Source organism: Capra hircus, chromosome 28 (assembly GCF_001704415.2).
Source record: "Capra hircus breed San Clemente chromosome 28, ASM170441v1, whole genome shotgun sequence".
Taxonomy (NCBI): Eukaryota; Metazoa; Chordata; class Mammalia; order Artiodactyla; family Bovidae; genus Capra; species Capra hircus.
In genome coordinates, this window is record NC_030835.1 from 41,741,111 (window position 1) to 41,761,566 (window position 20,456).

At 50.8% G+C, this 20,456-nt stretch overlaps 1 protein-coding gene across 1 annotated transcript in view; it reads left to right on the forward strand.

Moving 5' to 3' along the window:
* Positions 1-20,168, forward strand: part of C28H1orf198 (chromosome 28 C1orf198 homolog) — a 34,942-nt gene extending 14,774 nt beyond the window's left edge. Inside the window, exons 2-4 of the mRNA XM_013975538.2 lie at positions 1,388-1,438; positions 13,704-14,249; positions 17,284-20,168. Coding sequence (XP_013830992.2) covers positions 1,388-1,438; positions 13,704-14,249; positions 17,284-17,340 — 654 coding nt within the window. The 3' untranslated portion in view covers positions 17,341-20,168. The remainder of the gene's footprint in view (positions 1-1,387; positions 1,439-13,703; positions 14,250-17,283) is intronic.

Genomic DNA, 20,456 nt, shown 5'->3' on the forward strand with positions numbered 1-20,456 from the left:
TACTTTTGGAGGGACAGTTTGTAAATTGAGGCATAAACGTGGGCTTAACTGCACAATGGGAACACAGTGGCCCATGTTGCCTCACGTTTTAGAAGTTTTGTCTGAGAGTCAGGAGTGATAGGAGACATAGCTTAGAGATTGAGCCTAGGAATGGAGTTTGTACTAAAAAAAAGTGGGCCCTTTTGCAGAACTGGGCCGCCTCCTGGAGGAGGGGGAGCCAGGTGACCTACCTCTAGGGGCAGGGAGTGCTTCTGGGTGGGAAGACACCATGTACCTGGGGTGCTTTATGCAAGGACAGTCAATTCAATTATCTAATCCCATTTTCAGTCTGGATCACCCAAGACATCCCAGTTTTTGGTTCAGAAAATATGATCCCCAATAGAAGCTAGGCGCAAATGAGACATTTGCTAGTGTAGGAATACAGGCGCAAGGCTGGAGAAGTGGCCAAGGGAAGGAGATTTCTACAAGCCTTTCTTTAGGCTGGTGGATGCAAGGTCAAATTCTCCTGACTGTTTTGAAGGGCTCCTTTTATCCTGTTCTGCTTGTGAGGGTCAGAATGATTCTGAATTTTCATTATAATTGCATTTTCTTCATTGATTTGCTGATCATTGCCTTTCACATTTCTGGGAAGCACTTATTAGGATTCGGGGTGGGGCTCAATTTAAAAATTGGGTACTGGTGTTGACTGCAAATAATTTTCTGACATTCTTTTCACTGTTGTTCAGCTACAAAGTTGTGTCTGACTCTTTGAGACCTCAGGGACTGCAGCGGGCCAGGCTTCCCTGTCCTTCACTATCTCCCAGAATTTGTTTAAACTCATGTCCATTGAGTCAATGATGCCATCCAACCTTCTCATCCTCTCTTGTCCCCTTCTCCTCCTGCCCTCAATCTTTCCCAGTATCAGGGTCTTTTCCAATGTGTTCGAAAGCATTCCTTTCATATGTGACCTCATTTAATCCTCACAACAACCCTGCAAGGCAAGTGTGATTTTCCTTTTACAGATGAGGAAACTGAGGCGCAAAAGGCTAAGTCATCATCCCCTGGCCACGTGGCTAATCTCTGGTAGGGCTGAGGCCTGAGCCCAGAAGCCCTGTTCCCTTTCTGCTCAGCTTCCCTGTCGCCAAGCTTGTCCTGGGACTCCCCGGCATCCATCTAATATCTGCTTGGCAGGGGACAGGCATGCCTGGCAGCCTCGGTCCGCAGAGTGAGGGGAAGCCAGACCCAGAAGGTCAACACATTCTCTGCAGAGTGTGATGACGTCAGGATTGTTCAGCGCCAGGAGTTGGGATTCTTCCTAAATTTTGGTTCCCCGAAGGCCTTGGGTGGTTGTTTGCACAGGGTATGTTTGGGTTTGGATTTCAGATTTATTCTTGAATTTTTATTTCAGGACATAACTTGGCAAGATGAGCACTCTGCCCCTTTCTCCTGGGAAACAAGGGTAAGTTGGATTAAATTTAGATTTGTTTATCTTTTATAAAAAGTGATGTGGTTAGGTATTTTCCTTTCAGCACTTAGGAGGTCAGATGCACCCCCTGCTGGTAGGAAAGGAGAGGCGGTGGGGCAGGGCCTGTGCCAGGTTAGGTGATGGATTTAAAGTGAGGGGGTTGGTGGCACAAGGGTCCATATGACAAAGCCTTGAGGGAAGCTTTTGGAGGGGGTGGGATAAGAGCAGCTTTTATTAAAATGAAATCAGAAGGGCAACAGAGACAGCAAGTTGGGTGGATGAGGGGGCAAGAGTGCGGATCCATCAGAATTGCCTGGAAGAGTCAGCTCTAAGGCAGAGTCCTGAGCGTGGAAGAGAGGAGGGAGAGACTGTTCTTTGTACCTTGTGAAGCTGGAATAGCCAATGGATACACATGGACAACCCAGCCTGGATCCCTGAATGCTGGTGTCCAGTCATTCATTCATTGCTATCAGTGTTATTGTTGCCGAAGTTGCTTAAGAGTATCAAGCTTCACTGGGTTGATCCATTTCCCCATTCTCCCTAGTTGTCCCAGAACAAGTGCATTAATAAGTAGCAAAATGACCAAGAGGTAGGTGTCTCAAATCCAAGGAAAAAGACCAGGGTTCTCTGAATTCTAGGACACTTGCTGCTGTGTGTTGGAGGGTCCTTTGCCTGATGGAGGTGATCATAGTGGCTCAGTGCCTGGACTGGGGCTTAGACTTGAGGTCGGATCAGGGCTTTCAAGCACTGATACTTGAAGGGGCTGGTTCTTGTCTCTACAGTTGTTCATCCCAGTAGAAATGGCCTTCACGGGGCTGTAGGAAGGGGGGGTCAGAGTGGGATGAAGCAATGAGAAGGTCTGCAAGTGACTCAAGTCTGAGTGGCCCTCACATGGGGGTCTGTGTCTAAGAATAAATGACGGACTAAACAAGGGCCTCCGTGGACCCGGACAGCTGGCATCCTTGTCCCCAGTTGGCGCTATAGCCAACACTGACTGCCCCAAGTGATGCAATGCCCCAGGATGAGGAAGCCTGCGAAAGCCAAGGTGGCTCTCATGTGAGAGTAGAACGCGGCTTTTGAGAATACTTAACTGAACTGAGCATTCCACTGTTCTTGCTCGGAGAATCCCAGGGACGATGGAGCCTGGGGGTTGCCATCTATGGGGTCACACAGAGTCGGACACGACTGAAGTGACTTAGCAGCAGCAGCAGCAGCATTAATGCAGATGAACACGTTCATTCAGCAAGCACAGACTCCTGCCTTCAGGGAACCAGAACGATGGGTCCTAAACGTCCTAAAAATAAAGATGCAAACACCTGCATCCTGTGTGTCTTTTTATTTTTATTTTTTTACATTTCTGAGGCAGATGACCTAAGTCTAAACAGAGGGCAGGCCGAGTGACATAGTTGTGCCTGGAAGCTAAATCTTTCAGGATATGGACACTGGTTAAGGGGTGGCCGAGGGCGGGTGGGAGGGAGCCAGGGATACTGAGGAGCAGCCTGGAACTGCAGTTTCAGAGCTCTGAAGTCCAACAACAAATCCCTTGTCCAGTAACAGGGCAGAGGGAGTTGGAGATGGGTGGAAAGTACGTCGCCACGTTGGCATTCATCAGGGCCGCCACCGTGGGTCCTCCAGATGGGGGCCTGAGAAGCGCTAACCCTGTAGATGACGTCTCGTAACAGGCAGATGGGCAGTCTGCAGGTCGGAGTGGACAGGGGCACAGAAGCAGCACAGATGTTCCAGGACTGGGCCATAGGTTTCATGATGTCTCAGTGAGGAAGACCGAGAAATCGAATTAGTTAAAGTGCCCCAGCCCTACGTGCATTGTGCTCCCCTGAGGATATCTGCTCTCATAAGAATTCAGCTTGTTAAATGTTCCCGAGTCAGCCCTTTGTGGGATGGGCTGTTTCTTCTGTTACTAACACAATGCAGATGACATTCTGGGACAAGGAGGGGGCAGCGCCTGGGGCAGCTGCTGTGAATGAGGCTCAGTGTGGGAACAGGTGCCTGGAAAAGGTCTCTAGAACAAAGTGTGCTGACATAATCCAGCATGGGTTACACTTGTGCTGGTGTTAATTGTCACAGATGGCATCCAGGTCTCCTGGGAACCTGCATAAATCGAGAAGGCTTGGTAGAATCACGTCGATTTGTTTTGCCCATTTTAACTTATATCTTTTCAGTAAAAGGTATAGTCTTTGTGGCTCAGAATTCCATTTCACATTCCCTTCCAATGAGAGAACCAGCTTATTTCATGAACTGATAGTCTCTCTCTGTCCTCACCTGTCTGTCTGAGCTCTCAAAGTCAAACTTATATGGTTTAAAGTCAGGACTTTGTAGAAGTAACAGAAAGTGTTCCAAGGAGCACCCCTACCCTGTCCTTACCAGTCAGCATTCCACATCCGCCTCGCCCCAGCCAAAAGTCGAGTGCCTGCCCCCCTGAGCTGTCACACTCTTCCTTAGGACTTAGAGACTCGTGAGAACTTCTTTGGAGAGCTGCTTGCAGGAGGCAGGTTAGCCAGGGCAGGGTGGCCCTGACCTCCAACTGCAGGGCTGGTGGCCCTTCATCATTTGAAATCTTTGATACATGTCAGACACCCCACTGTTTCATGGTTTGAAATGTTCGTTTCTTTGCTTCTGATTCTGTGGGCCAGTGGTCTGGGCAGGGCTCAGCTAGACTGTTCTTCTGCTGGCCTTTCCATGGACCTGTTACCAGACAGCTAATGGGAACCAGCTGCTTGAGGATATCCTCTCTTCCATTTTCGGTTGGAGCCACATGTATCCAGTGAGCTACATGGTACCTGAAGAGTTCCCCTGGGTGAGAGTGCACGCTGACAAGGCCTTCCTAGTCCTAGGCGTGGGTATCAAAGTGTCCCCTCTGCTTTGTTCTGCTAGTCTAATTGAGGCCTGGTCCAGCTTAGGTTTGGGGTTTGAGGACATGTATTGCAGCTTCTGATGGAGAGTTGCGGGGCATTTGTGCCGTTTTGAATCTAAGACTCTGACAGCTCTGACACCGGGTCGTTTCATTTGATTATCTATTGTCCACTGATTTAAAAAATTTTTATTTTTAAATTTTGTTATAAAATATACCTAACATGAAACGTACCATCTCAACCATTCGTGAGTGCGCACTGGCGTGCAGCCATCGCCACAGTCCGTCTCCAGAAGTCTGTCATCTCCTTAAACGGAAACTCTATTCCCTATAAACAGAAACCCCCCCCTCCCCCTCCTCCAGCCCCCTGGTAACCATCCTTCTACTTCCTTTCTCTATACCATTCATTGATTTTTCAAAAATTCAGTAGACATTGATTATACATCTATTCTGGGTCAGGCATTATGCTTAAACTCAGAGATGAGTAATCACTTGCTCTCAGAAAACAGCCCCGTGTGGGGATGAGTGCATTTGGGGACAGGAGGACAGCTTTAGGCACACAATCACCCCTTCAGTTATTTTCCCTCATGCAGTTAACACACATCTACGTGCACATTGGTAGATATGATCTCATGCCTTCTGCAGCTGTTCACTTCAGCGACGCTTTTCCCTGTTTTCTTTTTCTGGCCTTGCCACACGGCATATGGGATCTTAATTCCCTGACCAGGGATCCAACCCATTCCCCCTGCCTTGGAAGCACAAAGTCTTAACCATTAGACCACCACTTCTGCAGACATTTAGTGACGGCCACTCAGGGCCTAGCTCTTTCTCGGCTCTGACTGCAGAAAGGGGGACTTCCCTGGTGGTCCAGTGTCTAAGACTCTACTTTCAATTCAGGGGGCACAGGTTGGATCCCTGGTTAGCAGCCACCAAGAGATTAGCTGAGGCTGGGGTCGGCCTGACCCGAGGTCACGACTGTCCGGCACAGAGTTAATCTCAGGGATTTGGGATTTCTTCCCAATTTTTGCACCTCTGCCTAGGCTCCTTCCTTGAGGCTGGCTTATGGCAGAGGACCTCTCAGAGACCTGCCGAGGATGGACAAGCTAGTGTCATCTGTCCCTGAAAGGCAGCTCTGATCAGGAGAGGCCTTAATGCTGGGCAAGCACAGTCGATCTTCTGAAAGGTTGTTGCTGAACCACAGAAAAGACGCTGGGATTCTTGGCCTCTGGAGGAGAAGGGGGCCAGAGACGAGGCTTGATCACTCACAGCTTTTGTGTAACGAAGTTTTATTAAAGTATACAGGAGATAGAGAAAGCTTCTGACATAGGCATCAGAAGGGGGTAGAAAGAGTACCCCCTTGCTAGTGTTAGCAGTGGAGTTATATACTCTCTAATTAGTTATTACAGTAAATCAAAAGAATGTCTGGAGGTTGTAAAGACCTCACTAGACCTACTCCCACAATTTACACCTTAAGATGACAGAATTAGCCAGAAGGTTTTTTCCAGAGACTGTCCTCAAACAGGATACATTATTGTTATATAATCCTAAGGAATATAGAGGGACGAAAAGGTTTGTCCTTTCTTCCTCGTTGAGAATTCCAGACCCCTGTCTCCTTGGGGGCCCCTAGACTTCTTATCAACCTGCCTAGGAGATGACTCTCTCACTTCCTTGGCTCCTGCTCAGCCTTCTAGCCTGCCCTCCCCTCCTGGGTCGCTTCCTTCAGAGACTGTCAGGCCTGGGGCCTCTGTTGCTCTGACATCTTCCCCATGAAAGGAGGCTCAGAGGCAGCAGTGCCCGTCGCAGCCAGTGAGGTGCTCTTGGTCGTTATCTTTCCCCTCATCCATCAGCCTTGCAGGTGTGCTGGCGCAGAGGGGGCCTGGAGGGCCTCACGGTGGATTCCTGTCTCATGCTCCTGAGGTTTCAAGAGGAAAACACTCAGCCTTGGAATGTTTCACAGAGGGGAGGAGAGGATTCTTGGCATTCCTAGTCCCTCTGGGCTGGGGAGTTTAGAGGAGACTCCTACAGAGGCAGGTCAGGCCCTGGCGCTGGGGAGCTGGACTCTGGGGACCCCACCCCCACTGTGCTTTCCTCCCCCAGGCTGTCTGGAATTTTCCTCTCTGTCTGCCCGAGTTCTTCCCCTGAGGTTCAGCTGCCTCACTGGGGACAGTAAGCAAGCTGGGTGGGGTCAGCTCCTTGATCTCTCATGGCCAGTGCAGGCCATGCCCACAGTAGGGAGGCCTGCTAGCCCCTCTTCAGGAGGAGAAGTAAATGCCTGGGCACAAAAGCATCTCCATACACTGAGGTCCACACTAGGGAATTGCAGGCACGTCCAAGTCTTCCATCCCGGGAGGTCAGTGTCACTAGTCCTGGCGTGGGCCAGGACAGCGGGGCTCAGAGAAGGCCGTAACTGGCAGGCAGGGGGAATCAATGAGGAGAGATTGGAGCTTGGATCTGCCTGTGGCTTGCAGGCATCTCCTGCCCACGGGGGACAGAAGGGTGTTCCATCAGGTTATCCGTACCTGGAGGGTTCCCTGGATTCCCAGTTATGGCTCTGCCTGGCTCTCCCTCTTCACTGCCAGCCCAAAGTTTCTGAGAAGCAGGGGGCCATGGAGCTGTACCATCCCCCCATCACAGCAACACTCCTGCTTGCAGTCCCTGAGACCCCTGTCTCTTCCCGGCAGTGAAGTCTCCTTCCCTGATGCCCCTGTGCTGTCTCTCACCTTCCTGAGATCCAGAGGGGACCTCTGGTCCCCAGCTCTTGACCTTTCCAGACTCTCATGGGTGCATAACCTGTCAGCCCCTTCAACCCAGGGCCCAGCCTGCTTCTTTGACCCCAAGGGTCCTTCCTGCTGGTCTCTCCTGCAGCCCTGAGCCCCGCCCCACGCACCCGATGTCTCCTGCCTCCTTGCCTGGCCCACCCCGCCCCTGCCCTCAGCCCGCCCAGCCCCCCGGCCTTCCCCATGCAGGTCCAACCCTCCCGCAGGCCCAGAGCAGACCCTGTTCCTATGGCCTGCCCAGTCATCTCAGCAGCCTGGCAGCTCCCACAGGCCCCTGATCTGTGGTGAGCACCTTGGGGGCCTTTCCTTGACAAATCCCAACAATGCGCCCTTTTACCCATGAGGAAACTGAAGGCTGAGTGAGGTGTGTGGGCTGGACATCCGAGCCCAGACCGTACCCTTCACCCTGAGCTGCGGCCGTCCCCCTCCCATGTCCCCTCTGAGGAGCACCGCACTGGACGAGCACTCATTCGTGCTGTTGGTACTGGTCTGTGCTGGGGCATCTTATCCCTGTGAGGCGACAAGCGCCTGGAGGGCAGAGGCTGCTCCTCCCATGACCTGATGACTACAGCTCCTCACACCCACCTCCTCTTGGGCGTCTGTGGGGTTTTCTCCAAGCTCTCGTTGCCATGGAGCCCAACAGCTGGGTGCAATGGAGCTGGACTCCCCATTGTCTGCCCTGCTCCGTGGGGAAAACACCCGGGGTCTGGGGATCAGGGGTGGGTGGTCCCAGGCTCTATCCCCCAGGCCCCACTTGCCTGGAGGGTCTGACACCCCCAGTCTCAGTGGCTAGTCCTTGCTGTCTCTTCTCCAGGTTGTCATTCTGCTTATTTTGAGATTTTAAGTTTTTAGTATCTTCCCCTCTTCTTCCTCTTCCTTCTTTGGAGGGGGAGGTGGGGAGGATAAATTTGAAACGGTTTGTGAGTTTATGAGGATTTGCTCTAGTAAACTATTGTATTTTCTAACAATGTTTCTACAGCCTTTGTCTCAGCAGTTTAGATCTGCCGCGGGCTGCCAAGCCAAACAGTCAGTTTTGGCTGCCTGCACGCTCCTTTCCTGAAATATTACACATTCCTCTCCAGTGAGTGGGACGTAAAAATAGAGCCTGGGCTCAGTTGTGGTCTTTCTGCTTTTAGAACAGACGTGGCCAGCTGAGACCCAGGTCCCCTCATGGGCAGCTGACACCCAGGCTTGGCCCAGCTGGCCTGAGCCCCCCAGGTGCACAGCCCTGGGCTCTCGCCATCACCTGGGAGGTTGCAGGTGGGGTCCTCAGCATCAGGGTGAGGGGAGAGGGCTTCCTGAGTACTCCCACCTCTCCCGTCTCAGCCCTCTTGTGTGAGACTGTGGGCTTGAGTCCCCCATGGGCTTGCTGTCTGAGTTGGGAGCTGTTGACCTTGGGCTGTTTTTTACATGAGGCACCCCATTGCTGGACCCAGTTCAATGTGGCCCTCAGGTTCCTGAGAGCTCTTTCTCTGCACCTGGAGAAACTGACTTTTTTCCAGGACGGAGAACATTGCACGAAAGCTCCCTGACTTTCTAGCATTCATCCCAGGCTCTGGAGGTGGTCCCTCTGCTGGCCTGCCAGGTTCCAAGGCTGGGCTGTCCTCTCCTTCTCACTGATCAGCTCCAGTGTCAGAAGACCCCCTTTCCTAGCCTCGGGGGGTGTGGGGAAAGGTGAGGTCAGAGATCTTGCAGGGAGCCTAGGGGACAGCACAGTGGCTACACCAGGTCCCTGCAGGGAGTGTGTTACTCAGACTGCTCCTGATAGTGGGCCAGGATGGGGCTCCTCTGACCAAGCAGAAGAGGAGCAGAGCCCAGTAGCCTGCATTTATTGAGCACTTACTATGTGCCAAGTCTGGTCCAGGGAGGTAAGGATAATCATTACTCCATTTTTACTGGAGAAGAAAAGAGCCCAGTTTTGGGTTGGGTCATTGGTGTGTTTGCCCTTTACTGAGAGGAGCAGGTTCCAGGAAGAAGGTGGTTGTGGCTCTGGTTTTGAGCCAGTGAGCAGAAGGCTCTTCTAAAGTGGACCCGGGGCTGGGGGGACATCCCAGGAGAAAGCGCAGGAGACAGGGCAGGCTGAGTCCTGGTCTGGGAGGGAAGGGCTGCCTGGGGCGCTGGAGTCATGGAGCAAAAGCAAGGGTGCCTCCTCTAAAGCACAGAGGGGGCTGCAGTGCAGACGCTGCTTCTGTGTGACCCGGACAACTGTGTCTTTGAAAATGACCAGGAGCCGTTTTTTCACTGTGTCCTGGTCCAGTTTTGCTGGGGTCTTGGAGCCAAGGAAGATGAACTGTAGTTAGGAAAAAAAGGCCCTCTGTCCCTCTTCTTTTTCCTGCCCGCCCCCCGGCCCTCCGCCCAGGCCGCTTCCCAGCAGGCACGTTACTTTGTTTTTTATCTTACTGTTATTTTTGTCTGCGCTGAGTGCTCCTTTTTGCACCCGCTTTCTCTAGTTGTGGCGAGTGGTGGGCTCCCCTTTGTTGAGGAGTGCCAGCTTGTCATTGCAGAGGCTTCTCTTGTGGAGCACACGCTCTAGGGACATGGACTTGAGTAGCTGCACAGGCTTAGTTGCCCTGCGGCATGTGGAATCTTCCTGGACCAGGCATTGAACCCATGTCCCCTGCATTGGCAGGTGGATTCTTATCTACTGCGCCACCTGGGAAGCCCCCAGGCATGTGTTTTCAACACAAACCACAAACCTTTGCTTCTGGGGCGAGAAGTAGGAAAAAAAGAGACCCTCACCAGTGTAGCTGATCAAGGAAGACTGTTTCTTAAATGGGGGGCTATGTAATCATAATTCTATTTGCAGAATGGAAAACAACAAATGCCTGGTTAAAAAAAAAAAGACTTAGAAGCTGAATTATATTAGAACTTTATTTCTTCTGTAAGTTCTTATTTTTCCCATTTTCACCTTAGAGCGCTCCAAACCAGGTAGCCACCCCAGTTCAGCATGGCCCCCTCTTCTACCCAGATGTCACCCTCCCCCGAGGAGCTGTCATGAGGGCTCTGGTGGCCCAAGGAGCCACGGAAGCCTCCGTGGTTGTGTTGCAGTTTGTCACGTCCAGCTCAGTGCTGCTTGGGCGTCCTGATGGAGGGCCTGAAGCAGCCCCGGGGCCACTGCGACCCTCCCCAGGGTCCTTGGCTTCCCTCCCCAGGGTCCTTGGCTTCCCTCCCCAGGGTCCTTGCCTTGGCCCACTGCTGCCTTCTGTGTAGACTTGTGTTCAGCCCAGGCTTCCAGGTGCTTCTCCCCACTGGAGAAATGTTGATCGTAAAAAAGCCTAAAGTTTGATGAACTGCTCAGCATAAGTACTTTTCTTTCCCAACAATTTCCAGATCAATCTCAACTCAGTTCTCTCAGTCTCAATTCCAAGCAGTTTATTTTTTTTTTAGCACTTTGCATATTTAAAGAACTCATCATCTCTATGTCCACATTCTCCGTATATTTTATTGTGGAATTTGGAAATATGTGGGCTTCCCAAGTGGCTCAGCGGTAAAGAATCCGCCTGCAATGTAGGAGACACACGTTCACTCCCTGGGTTGAGAAGATTCCCTGGAGAAGGAAGTGACAACACACTCCAGTATTCTTGCCTGGAAAATCCCATGGACAGAGGAGCCTGGTGGGCTACAGTCCATGGGGTCTCAAAGAGTTGGACACGACTGAGCAACTGAGCACACACACATGGAAATATGGAGTATTTGAGAATGATTCCCTCAGAAACCTATAAATCAGATTAGGTTGCTGACATACAGAAATCCTGCTGTATATGAGGATCTCTGGTGTCTATAAAGACATTGTCCATGGCAGCCACTGGCTTTTTATATGTGATGTGATGCCCAGCATAGCTGCAAGCCTAGAATCACTCGCTCCAGGTTGGAAACCCAGCCACACAATCTCTTAATGGACTATCTCTTCGTCTCTTATGTGACCTAGGACAATTCACTCCTTTGCTCCAAACCTCCGTTTTTGTCCTTTGTAGAATAAAAACTTTTTAGATGTAAGACCCATCAAGAAAGGAAACTGTGTCTGGTCAGCGCCGGTACCTGAGCTTTGATGTCATTTCTCGGGTTTTATATCTTACAACCGAGATTTCGCGCAGCCTGCGCTTGTAGCTAGAGCTCCTTGTGGCATCATCTCGAAGGGTGTCCTCCGGCTATCAGAATCTGGGGTTTGAGGAAAAGTCTCAGCCAGAAAGAACATATGCAGCTCCCTGGGCTCAGGTCTCCAGCTTCTGTGGGAAAAGCAGTATTTCTGTCCTTGTCCTGACAAACGTGTTGCAATGGTTAGACTCCTGGGAGAGTGCTGTTTGTAAAAACTAGTTTGGAATCACCATTTATTAAGTGAAGGTGTATGTATTAAAGTAACAGAGAACCATGTTTTAATAGGGAACTAGTGGCTACAGTTGCTACCCTGATACATAGTGAACAGCATTAAAAATTGGGGCAGCCCCTGGCAAACAAATTTGGTATGCACCCAAAATCATGATAGAAGAAAGGTTTAAACCTGCTGTAGTCTGGTATTTCACTTCTGGAAATCTATCTGACTAAATGAACTCCAAATGGGGAGAGCTATATACAAGAAGATGTTCATGGCAGCCTTACTTATAACAACAAAGATTAGAAGTAGCCAATTGTCTGATAAGAAGAAAGTGGGAAAGTAGATGTGGGACAGCCACTGAATGAAATATCTTATGCCCTGTAAAATGAATAGTTACAAAGACCACACCCTACCATTGATGATGGTGCTAAATGAAAAAACAATACCGAAATTATATGCATAGCAGAACTGCAATGTCATAAAACACATATCTGAAAAAGATTACATGAAAATACAAAAAGAAATAGAGATTGTCGGAAGAGGGAAAGTTTATGAATGTTTTTTTCTAACTCCCCAAATTTTAGCATATAGTTTTACTACTTTTATTATTTTTCTTTTAATATTTATTTATTTGGCTGAGACAGGTCTTAGTTGTGGCATGTGGAATCTTTTTAGTTGTAGCCTGTGGGATCTAGTTTCCTGACCAGGGATTGAATCCAGACCCCCTGCGCTGGGAACTTGGGGTCCTAGCCACTAGACTGTCAGGGAAGTCCTGATACCTTTATTTTAAGAAGAAGAAGAAGGGAATGTATGCGAGAGTAGAAGTAGAGAGGAAGAGAGGAATGTCCCAGATTGATTTTATTTATTTATTTTTTTTAAGCGTCATCGAGGTAGCAGATTGCTTGCTCTGTAGGACTTGGGAACAGCCTCCAGGGTGCACTACTGTCAGAGGGCTTAGGTTTCCACCCAGTGATTTGTTGGTCATACAGCTCAAACTTGGCCTTCCCAGGTGGTGTGGTGGTAAAGAATCCGCCTGCCAATGCAGGAAACTCAAGAGATGTGGGTTCCATCCCCCGGGGTGGGAAGATCCCCTGGAGGAGGAAATGGCAACCCATTCGAGTATTCTTGCCTGGGAAATCCCACGGAGAGAGGAGCCTGGTGGGCTAGAGTCCATGGGATTGCAAGGAGTTGGACGCGACTGAGTACTCCCAACTCAGTCCTACGGCTTTTAGTGGTTAGCAGCGTCAGAATACGGCAGTGTCTGCAGGGCACTTGGATGTGGGGTATGGCCCTGCCCTCGGGGGTTGCCCACCTAACAGGACCAGGATCGGCTGAGGGAAGCAGGGCAACGCTGAGGAAGGCATAGGAGAGGAAGCCTGTCTTGTCAGCAGATGCCACAGGCTGGGGGCCTCCAGTAACAGACGTTCACTCCCCACAGTTCTGGGCTAGAGGTCCAAGGTCACAGTGCCAGCAGGTTGGTCTTGGAGAGACTCCTCTTCCTGATTTGCAGACGGCCATCTTCTCACTGTGTCCTTAGGCGTTAGAAAGTGAGCATCTCTCTGTCTTTTCTTACAAGGGCACTAATCCTGTCATGAGGGCTCTACCCTCATGACCTCACCTAAACCTCTTAAAGGCTTTGTCTCCAAATACTAACTTTGGAAGTTAGCCCTTCGACTTAGGAATTTGAGGCACACAGACATGAGGTCCTTAGCAGGCATGCAGGCAGAGCATGGGACGGAGGGGTGTCGGGGGGGGTGGTGAAATCTTTGTAGCTGCACTGAGGCCTGCCTTTGACTTTCTTGGTTTAGTCCAGGAAAGCAGGGTCTGACTGCTGGATTTTTTTTCATCCTTGCCAGCTGTCATTGATCAGGAAGGAAGAGGCCTGTGAGGTGGGGACTTGGTTTTGGGTTTGGATCCTCACTGCAGTGGTCTATATGCTAACCGTGTGCCCTTCCTTGTTGTTGCCAAGGGGAGAGTCACCCTCCTCAGGAAGGTGTGGGAATCTCTCTTGACGAGCCAGGTGGGTGATCCGCTCACCAAGCAGAGGCCTTAGTCGTCAGTCAGAGGCAGGAGTCTCAGATGTTTGTAGCATCCAGAGTGAAGGGCCTTGCTCTCAAAGCTTCCTCCGTGTCTCAGAGATGTGATGGCAGTCCTGCAGATCACTGCTGAGGACAGACAGACGGTCCCAGCAGAGGGACAGCAGGCGGGCGGCTGCTCCTGGAGAGATGCTTGGGCCGGCACACCCGTTCTGTCGACTGAAGGTGTTGCTGTACTTCTCCTCCCCTCCCCCCATCCCGCTAGAGTCAGATGGAGTTCAGCATCTCCTCCTTATCCATCCAAGAGCCGAGCTGCAGCACCGCCGGCGAGCCCAGGCCACCATCCAAAGCTCCTCAGGGTTTGCCGGTCCTCCGGCCCCCGCAGGGCGGCAAGTCCTCCAGCCTGGATGCCCTGGGTCCTGCCTGGAAGGAAGAGGAGGCATCCTTCTGGAAGATCAACGCAGAGCGGTCCCGTGGGGAGGGCCCTGAGGCCGAGTTCCAGTCGCTGACCCCCAGCCAGATCAAGTCTATGGAGAAAGGGGAGAAGGTCCTGCCGGCCTGTTACCGGCAGGAGCCCGCACCGAAGGCCAGGGAGGCAAAGGCGGAGAAGCCCAGCCCCCTCCGCCAGGAGCAGCGGGCCGCTCCCGGCATCAGCGCGGAGTGCGAGAGGCCCCAGCCTGCCCAGGCCTGCGCCAGCCCCCCAGGCGAAGCCGGCCCCTCTGGGCCCGTGGGAAAGCCCGTCTCTCCCGAGGCCATGGAGGCTGTGGAGGACATGGAGGATGCTCTGTTCCTGGAACCTGTGCCTGTACAGGTGGGTGTTTGGCTTTAGCCAGGGTCTCACTGCTGAAGGGATGAGGGCTGCCTCACAGGGGTGGGCAGGTGGGCCACAGATGTCCATGCCTTCTTCCTCTGCCATCCCTTGGCAGCCTGCTGGGTTGTCGCTCAGCTCGGCAACCAACAGACATGCAGGAAACGTGTTCAGTGCGCCTGTCTGGGTGCCATGACTCGTCTGCCTGCTGTGTGGTTGTGTCTCAGATGCCCCCTGCCCTTCCCTGCTTGTGTGAGGGCAGGTGATGGAGGATCGTGGGGCCAATGAGCAGAGGACTCAAGGGGGAAGCTGGCAGTGTGGGTGGGGTTTGACTGCCAGCTCTATGCACGGGCCCGCAAGGCTGGGCTGCTCTGTGGGTGAGAAGGGGAGCTGCAGGTGTCCTGAGGACACAGGGGGATGCAGGCAGGACCCCCAAACCTCCACCAGGAGCAGCTGTGCCTTTTTGCAGATCACAGGAGACTCGCTTCCGTAGTGATGGGCAGCTTCTTGTTTCCAAGCAAAACAGAGTTAGGTGTCCCAAGTGGAGTCCTAAGGAAAGGACTTCTTTCCGGGGATGCAGGAGAAGGAAAAGAAAGATCTGAGAGTCCCACTGCCGAGGTGCAGTGAGTCGTGAAGAAAGGGCCCTGCAAGAGAACAGGCAGCGTGACTGTCTTCTCCACGTCTCCCTGTGTGTGGAGCCCTGAGTGTGAGCTGCCCTGCACTACTGGAGAAAATGCAGCCAAGAGGAAGTGTTTGCTTAGGACTTTAAACAGAGCTAGTGTTGAAGGATCACCCAAATCCAAAATAAGTAAGTGTGTGTGTGCGCACGGTAAGTCGTTTCAGTCGTGTCTGACTCTTTGCAATCCCATGGACTGTAGCCCGCCAGGCTCCTCTGTCCATGGGATTCTCCAGGCAAGAATACCGGAGTGGGTTGCCATGCCCTCCTCCAGGGGATCTTCCCAACCCAGGGGATCTTCCCAACCCAAGGATTGAACCCACGTCTCCTGTGGCTCCTGCACTGCAGGCGGATTCTTTATTGCTGAGCCACCAGTTCAGTTCAGTCGGTCAGTCGTGTCCGACTCTTTGTGATCCCATGAATTGCAGCACGCCAGGCCTCCCTGTCCATCACTAACTCCCAGAGTTCACTCAGACTCACGTCCATCGAGTCCGTGATGCCATCCAGCCATCTCATCCTCTGTCGTCCCCTTCTCCTGCCCCCAATCTCTCCCAGCATCAGAGTCTTTTCCAATGAGTCAACTCTGCATGAGGTGGCCAAAGTACTGGAGTTTCAGCTTTAGCATCATTCCTTCCAAAGAAACACCCAGGACTGATCTCCTTTAGAATGGACTGGTTGGATCTCCTTGCAGTCCAAGGGACTCTCAAGAGTCTTCTCCACACCACAGTTCAAAAGCATCAATTTTTCAGCACTCAGCTTTCTTCACAGTCCAACTCTCACATCCATACATGACCACTGGAAAAACCATAGCCTTGACTAGATGGACCTTTGCTGGCAAAGTAATGTCTCTGCTTTTGAATATGCTATCTAGGTTGGTCATAACTTTCCTTCCAAGGAGTAAGCGTCTTTTAATTTCATGAGGCACCAGGGAAGCCCAAATAAACAGATAGTGGTATTTCAGAGGGAGGCTGTGGTTTTGAGACATTGTTTTATAATGAACAAAGAGATACTTGGACAAGGCATGTCTGAGAACAGTTTCTGGGGGAAGATGGTGGCCTACTCGTGGACCTGGGTGAGGCGATGAGCAAGGCTTTGTTCATGGAGCTTCCCAGAGCTTTACCGCTTCCTGACCTTCAGAGCTTTTCTGGATGGGCTGCAGTGCTTGCTTAGCTCTAGGGAGGCACAGGGAGGACGGCCATGGGGTGATGGAGGCCCCCGGGTCCCCCAGGAGCACCGCCTTGTGATGCTGGCCCTGAGGCTGGCTTCCTGCCCAGTGGCTCCCTCTCATAGACTCAGGCAGCCCACTGCTCTCTTGAGTCTGCAGTGGGGTCTTCCTCTGAGGGAAGCATTTATATAAGTTATGTGAGAATCTTAATTGTAAAGAGATACAGGAAAGTGTTTGTGTGGGGGGTGGGGTGGAATGTGGGACAGAGCCCATGAAATCCTCGGAAAGAGCTGATTTCTGACTGCAGAGCACAGAGTGAAATGCTGCTGCGCTGAGAACACTGGTAGGAAACCAGAAAGAGGAATGTATGCCTGCACCTCTTTGGCGTTTCAAGCTCTGGCTCAACCTAGGGGCAGCAAAGGCCTGAGACCTGCCTCAGGGGAGCTGCTTCGCCCATTGCCTCTGTTGCCTCTGTGGCGGTGCTGTCCATCGGCAGCATGTGGAGGGCGCAGACGCAAGGCCCCCTTGCCCAGGAAGGCTGCAGCCACCAGGTAAACATGTACTTGTGTTAGACCTAGCAGAAGGGTCTCTCAGGTGGCTGGCGGAAGCCTGTGGAAGTGTGTCTGAGTCAGCTCACAGATGGCCCTTTAAACCAACCCCATGTCCTGTAAGTGGGCAGTCTGTGACCTGAAGAGTGGTCCTGGGTCAGGGAAAATCACTCCAGAACCTGCCGCATAATCTGAAAGAAAGAAGTTTTACATCCTCTCTCTGTATTTTTCACTCCCTCAACTTGGTGACTTGTTTTGTCTGTCACTGTGTATGTGTGTTTCATATTCGAAAGACTACCTTCCTAACTTGTTCTCTTACTGCATGGGTGACTAAATTTAAACATGCCCCTCATTCAGAAATAGAAAAGATACATTTTTCTCCTTTTCTCTCCAAGTGGGGTCTACAGGCTGCCCTCAGACATGCCTGGGGACAGAAAGGGATATGTGTTGGATCCTGGCAGAGTTTGGCTTGCACTGAGCTTTATTTAATTTTCTGGTTCCCAGCACTGAGGCAAATTGAGGTCAGGGAGCCTCTGAGACGAAGTACTCTATTTCATTTGGGTCATTTTAAATGAGATGCTGTTTTTAGATTGTGCTGATTTGAAAAAAGCCTCATGCCTTACTTTGGTGTTTTTGTCCCTTCTACAGGTCAGCTCAAGTAATGTCATCTTGAAGACAGGATTTGATTTTCTGGACAACTGGTAAAGTGGATTAGACAGAACAAACAAACCAAGAATCCCCAAGTATTTTCCAAAGTGGTTTGGTGAAGGGGGAGATTAAACACAAGGGCAGGATTCCCACTCTTTCCAGAATCATTTGGATGCTGGTAAATGTTGCCTTGGCCAGCTCTCCAGATTTTTCCCTTTTTGGTAAGACCAGATATCTGTGCTATTTTCAACAATTTGATAACAGAAGTTTTACATCTGGAATTTTTAAAAACTCTTAGGAATCCAGTAAATCTTAAAATAAAAGCTCTGCTCTAGCTCCACCCAATTTTCCCCCTCCTTCGAGAGTTTCCTCAACCATGTCACAAAATTCATAGAGTGATTCCCACCTCCTCTCTGTCCCCACCCTTTTAAAAATGCACGGGGCTCCTTTGACGGGTGGCTGTTGAGGATGTCCTCAGTAGTCATGGCACTGGGCGCCCGCTGTAACCACGGGGACACCTGCCTGCCCCTGAAGTCCATACCCGCAGCCCCAGCTGTCCGGCTTCCCACGCGGAAGCCACGCCTCTTCCTCTGCGGAAGCCACGCCTCTGTATCATGTGCCACCCTTCACTCGCATCACTTCCAGGAAACGGATCATGGGCACGTGGCAGGGTCGTCTTTAAACTGCCTGCCATGCTACTTACTCAGACTCTTCATCTTTGTTTAACAAGTTGCATGTTTTAAAGTTTTGTATTAACTTTACATGATTTTGTATCTAGATTTAGCAGTTATAGGGCTATCGCTTTTCTTGGGTTTGTACCAGTGTCCTCTTGGAAGTTCTTTGCTACTTTCCTGACCTTTTAGGTATTTTCTGTCCTGGGCATCTGCAGCAGTCAGGGCAGATGACAGGCATTGCTGGAAGACCAGGCTCTTCTGATTAGTTGCTTTGGAACCTTCTGGTGTGAAGCTGGCAGGGGCAGCGTATGTCTTTTATCCCAAAGACTGGTCAAGCTGTGTCACGATGGACCCTCCCTCAATCCTGACCACCGACGGAAGTGGAGTCGTTTCTGCATGGCCCCAGCGGCGCCCCCTGGAGACCTTCGTGGTCATGGCAACGGCATCTCCTGAAGGTGGACTTGGCTGACTGCTGTGGTCTCTGCTGCTGGGGAGGTAGGGAGCGGGGCAGGTTAGGACTGCTCTGAGCCTACGCAGAAGGGCAAGGTGTCCTCCACCCAAGATGGGATGGCGTAAGGTCAGAGGAGAGCGCCTGCTCAGTGACTCCCAAGTGGTGTGCGCCTGTGATCCATGCCCTCGTGTGATCTCCACGTTGCCTCTCACTGTGTTCTCACCTGACGCCTTAATCCCTGCAAATCCTGCCAGTGAGCACCTGGTTTCAGTATCAAAGTGTGTCTTTTTAAAATGCCTTTCTGTTTCATATGATATTCTGAAATGATTTCTAGAATATTTTACCTTGCTCCAAGGTAAAGCACATGGCAACTTTTTTCCCAGAAAGTTTCTGCCAAAACTGTGGCCTGGCCAGCTTTTGGTTTGGTTTCTGCCAATTGCATTATGTCCCTAAACTTCATTTGGCTCCTTGGGGTCTTGAGTTTGACCTTCCTCCTCTGATGACTGACTGTACTGTGGTGAACACAAGTTCTTTCTGCCCTGTTTAAGTATAGAGTTGAAACACTGAAGGGAAAAAGATTCCTAGCATGGTGATGAGGGGGAAAGAATCCTAGAAATCCTAGCTGGAATCGCACAGCTGGGTACCAGTCCTGCAGGTCAGCCACTGAGCTTCAGAGCTGGGCTTGCCGCCTGTCTCCACTTCCAGCTTTGAATGCAGTGGACTGTCTTAGAAACCATGCTTGAAAGCAGGGTCTGCTTAAGAAAAAAGATATCCAGAAGTTGCATTCCTTAGTGTTGGCCTATCAAGAAAGAAGGATCTGCGTCCTGGCACAGTTAGCCAAGGTGATCAATCTGTTCTTTTGAGAGAGAACTCTTCTTAATTTCTTTTCCGCTTTCTCATAAAACCCAGTATTCCCATCCAGTTCTCCTGGTAGCTGAGGAGATTTGGGGATTATTGAAAGGTTCTGCCTCTTTTATCATCATCTGGGGTCCAGTACCCAGTGGTATTCAGGTCTCTGTAACAATGTCTAAAGTTTCGTAAAGGTACCGCCTCCTGAAATTAAATGTAAAATCACAGTTTGGGAAATCGTAGTGGGAGTTCTGCAATTGTATTGCTTTGCTTTGCAAAGTAATAAAACTTGAGAGGGAGCGGTGATGGCCTGGAGGATGCATGCTCATGGGTCACCATCCTGCCTGAACTGCGATTCTCCCCTTAACCCTGGGCAATCCATGTTAAGATGATGCCTTTCACCATCCTCCTGGGAATCTATGTTTGGTATGTCCAAGTAAGGGAAAATTAAACTCACGTTTGCCACCTTTTTTTTTTGCCCCATATCAAGATGGCATTTCTAAAACCAGACATTTGTATTATTGTAAAAACTCACACTTTTCAGTTGAAGCCTACTGTGGTTTTGCATCCTTCCTCCTTCATCCTGGCCACTCCATTGTCTGCTCCTGAGTTTGAGCTCAAGGATCCAGTGTCTTGCTTTGGGTGACTGTAACTGCAAAATCTCCACCAGGAAGTTAGAAACCAGTCTCAGTTCTTTCACTTGGGATCCCTTCCCACTTCTACCCTCTAGGTTTAGAGGTTCCACCTGCTTTGGGAACAGTGGGGCATGGCACCCAGCCCCATTGCACCCCCGTGGGTGTCAGAACAGCCTCTTCTTTGATACATTTTCAGAAATGAAAAATTCTTACTGACTACTTGTAACTCGGTTGTATTTTGTATTAACAGCCTTTAATAAAGCCATTTAAAATTTGTTCAGTGTGTCTCTTTGGGACCTCTGCTGGAGTTAGAAAGCCTGCTAGGATGATTGCTGTTGAACCCAGAGGGGAATAAAAGGATTCATACTTGTTAAAACCAGCTTGAAACTTTGCTTCAGCAGGCCCACTTTGCACAGTCCTGCCTGGGCCCTGCAGGTTAGTGGGAAGCAGTAGCCAAGGTGCACAGCCTCCAGCAGAAGAGGTGGGCTGTACCCCAGAGAGCTCTCATACGGCCCTCCTGTGCCAACCCAGGGCATGTCTTTCCAAGACAAGCTGATGGCATCG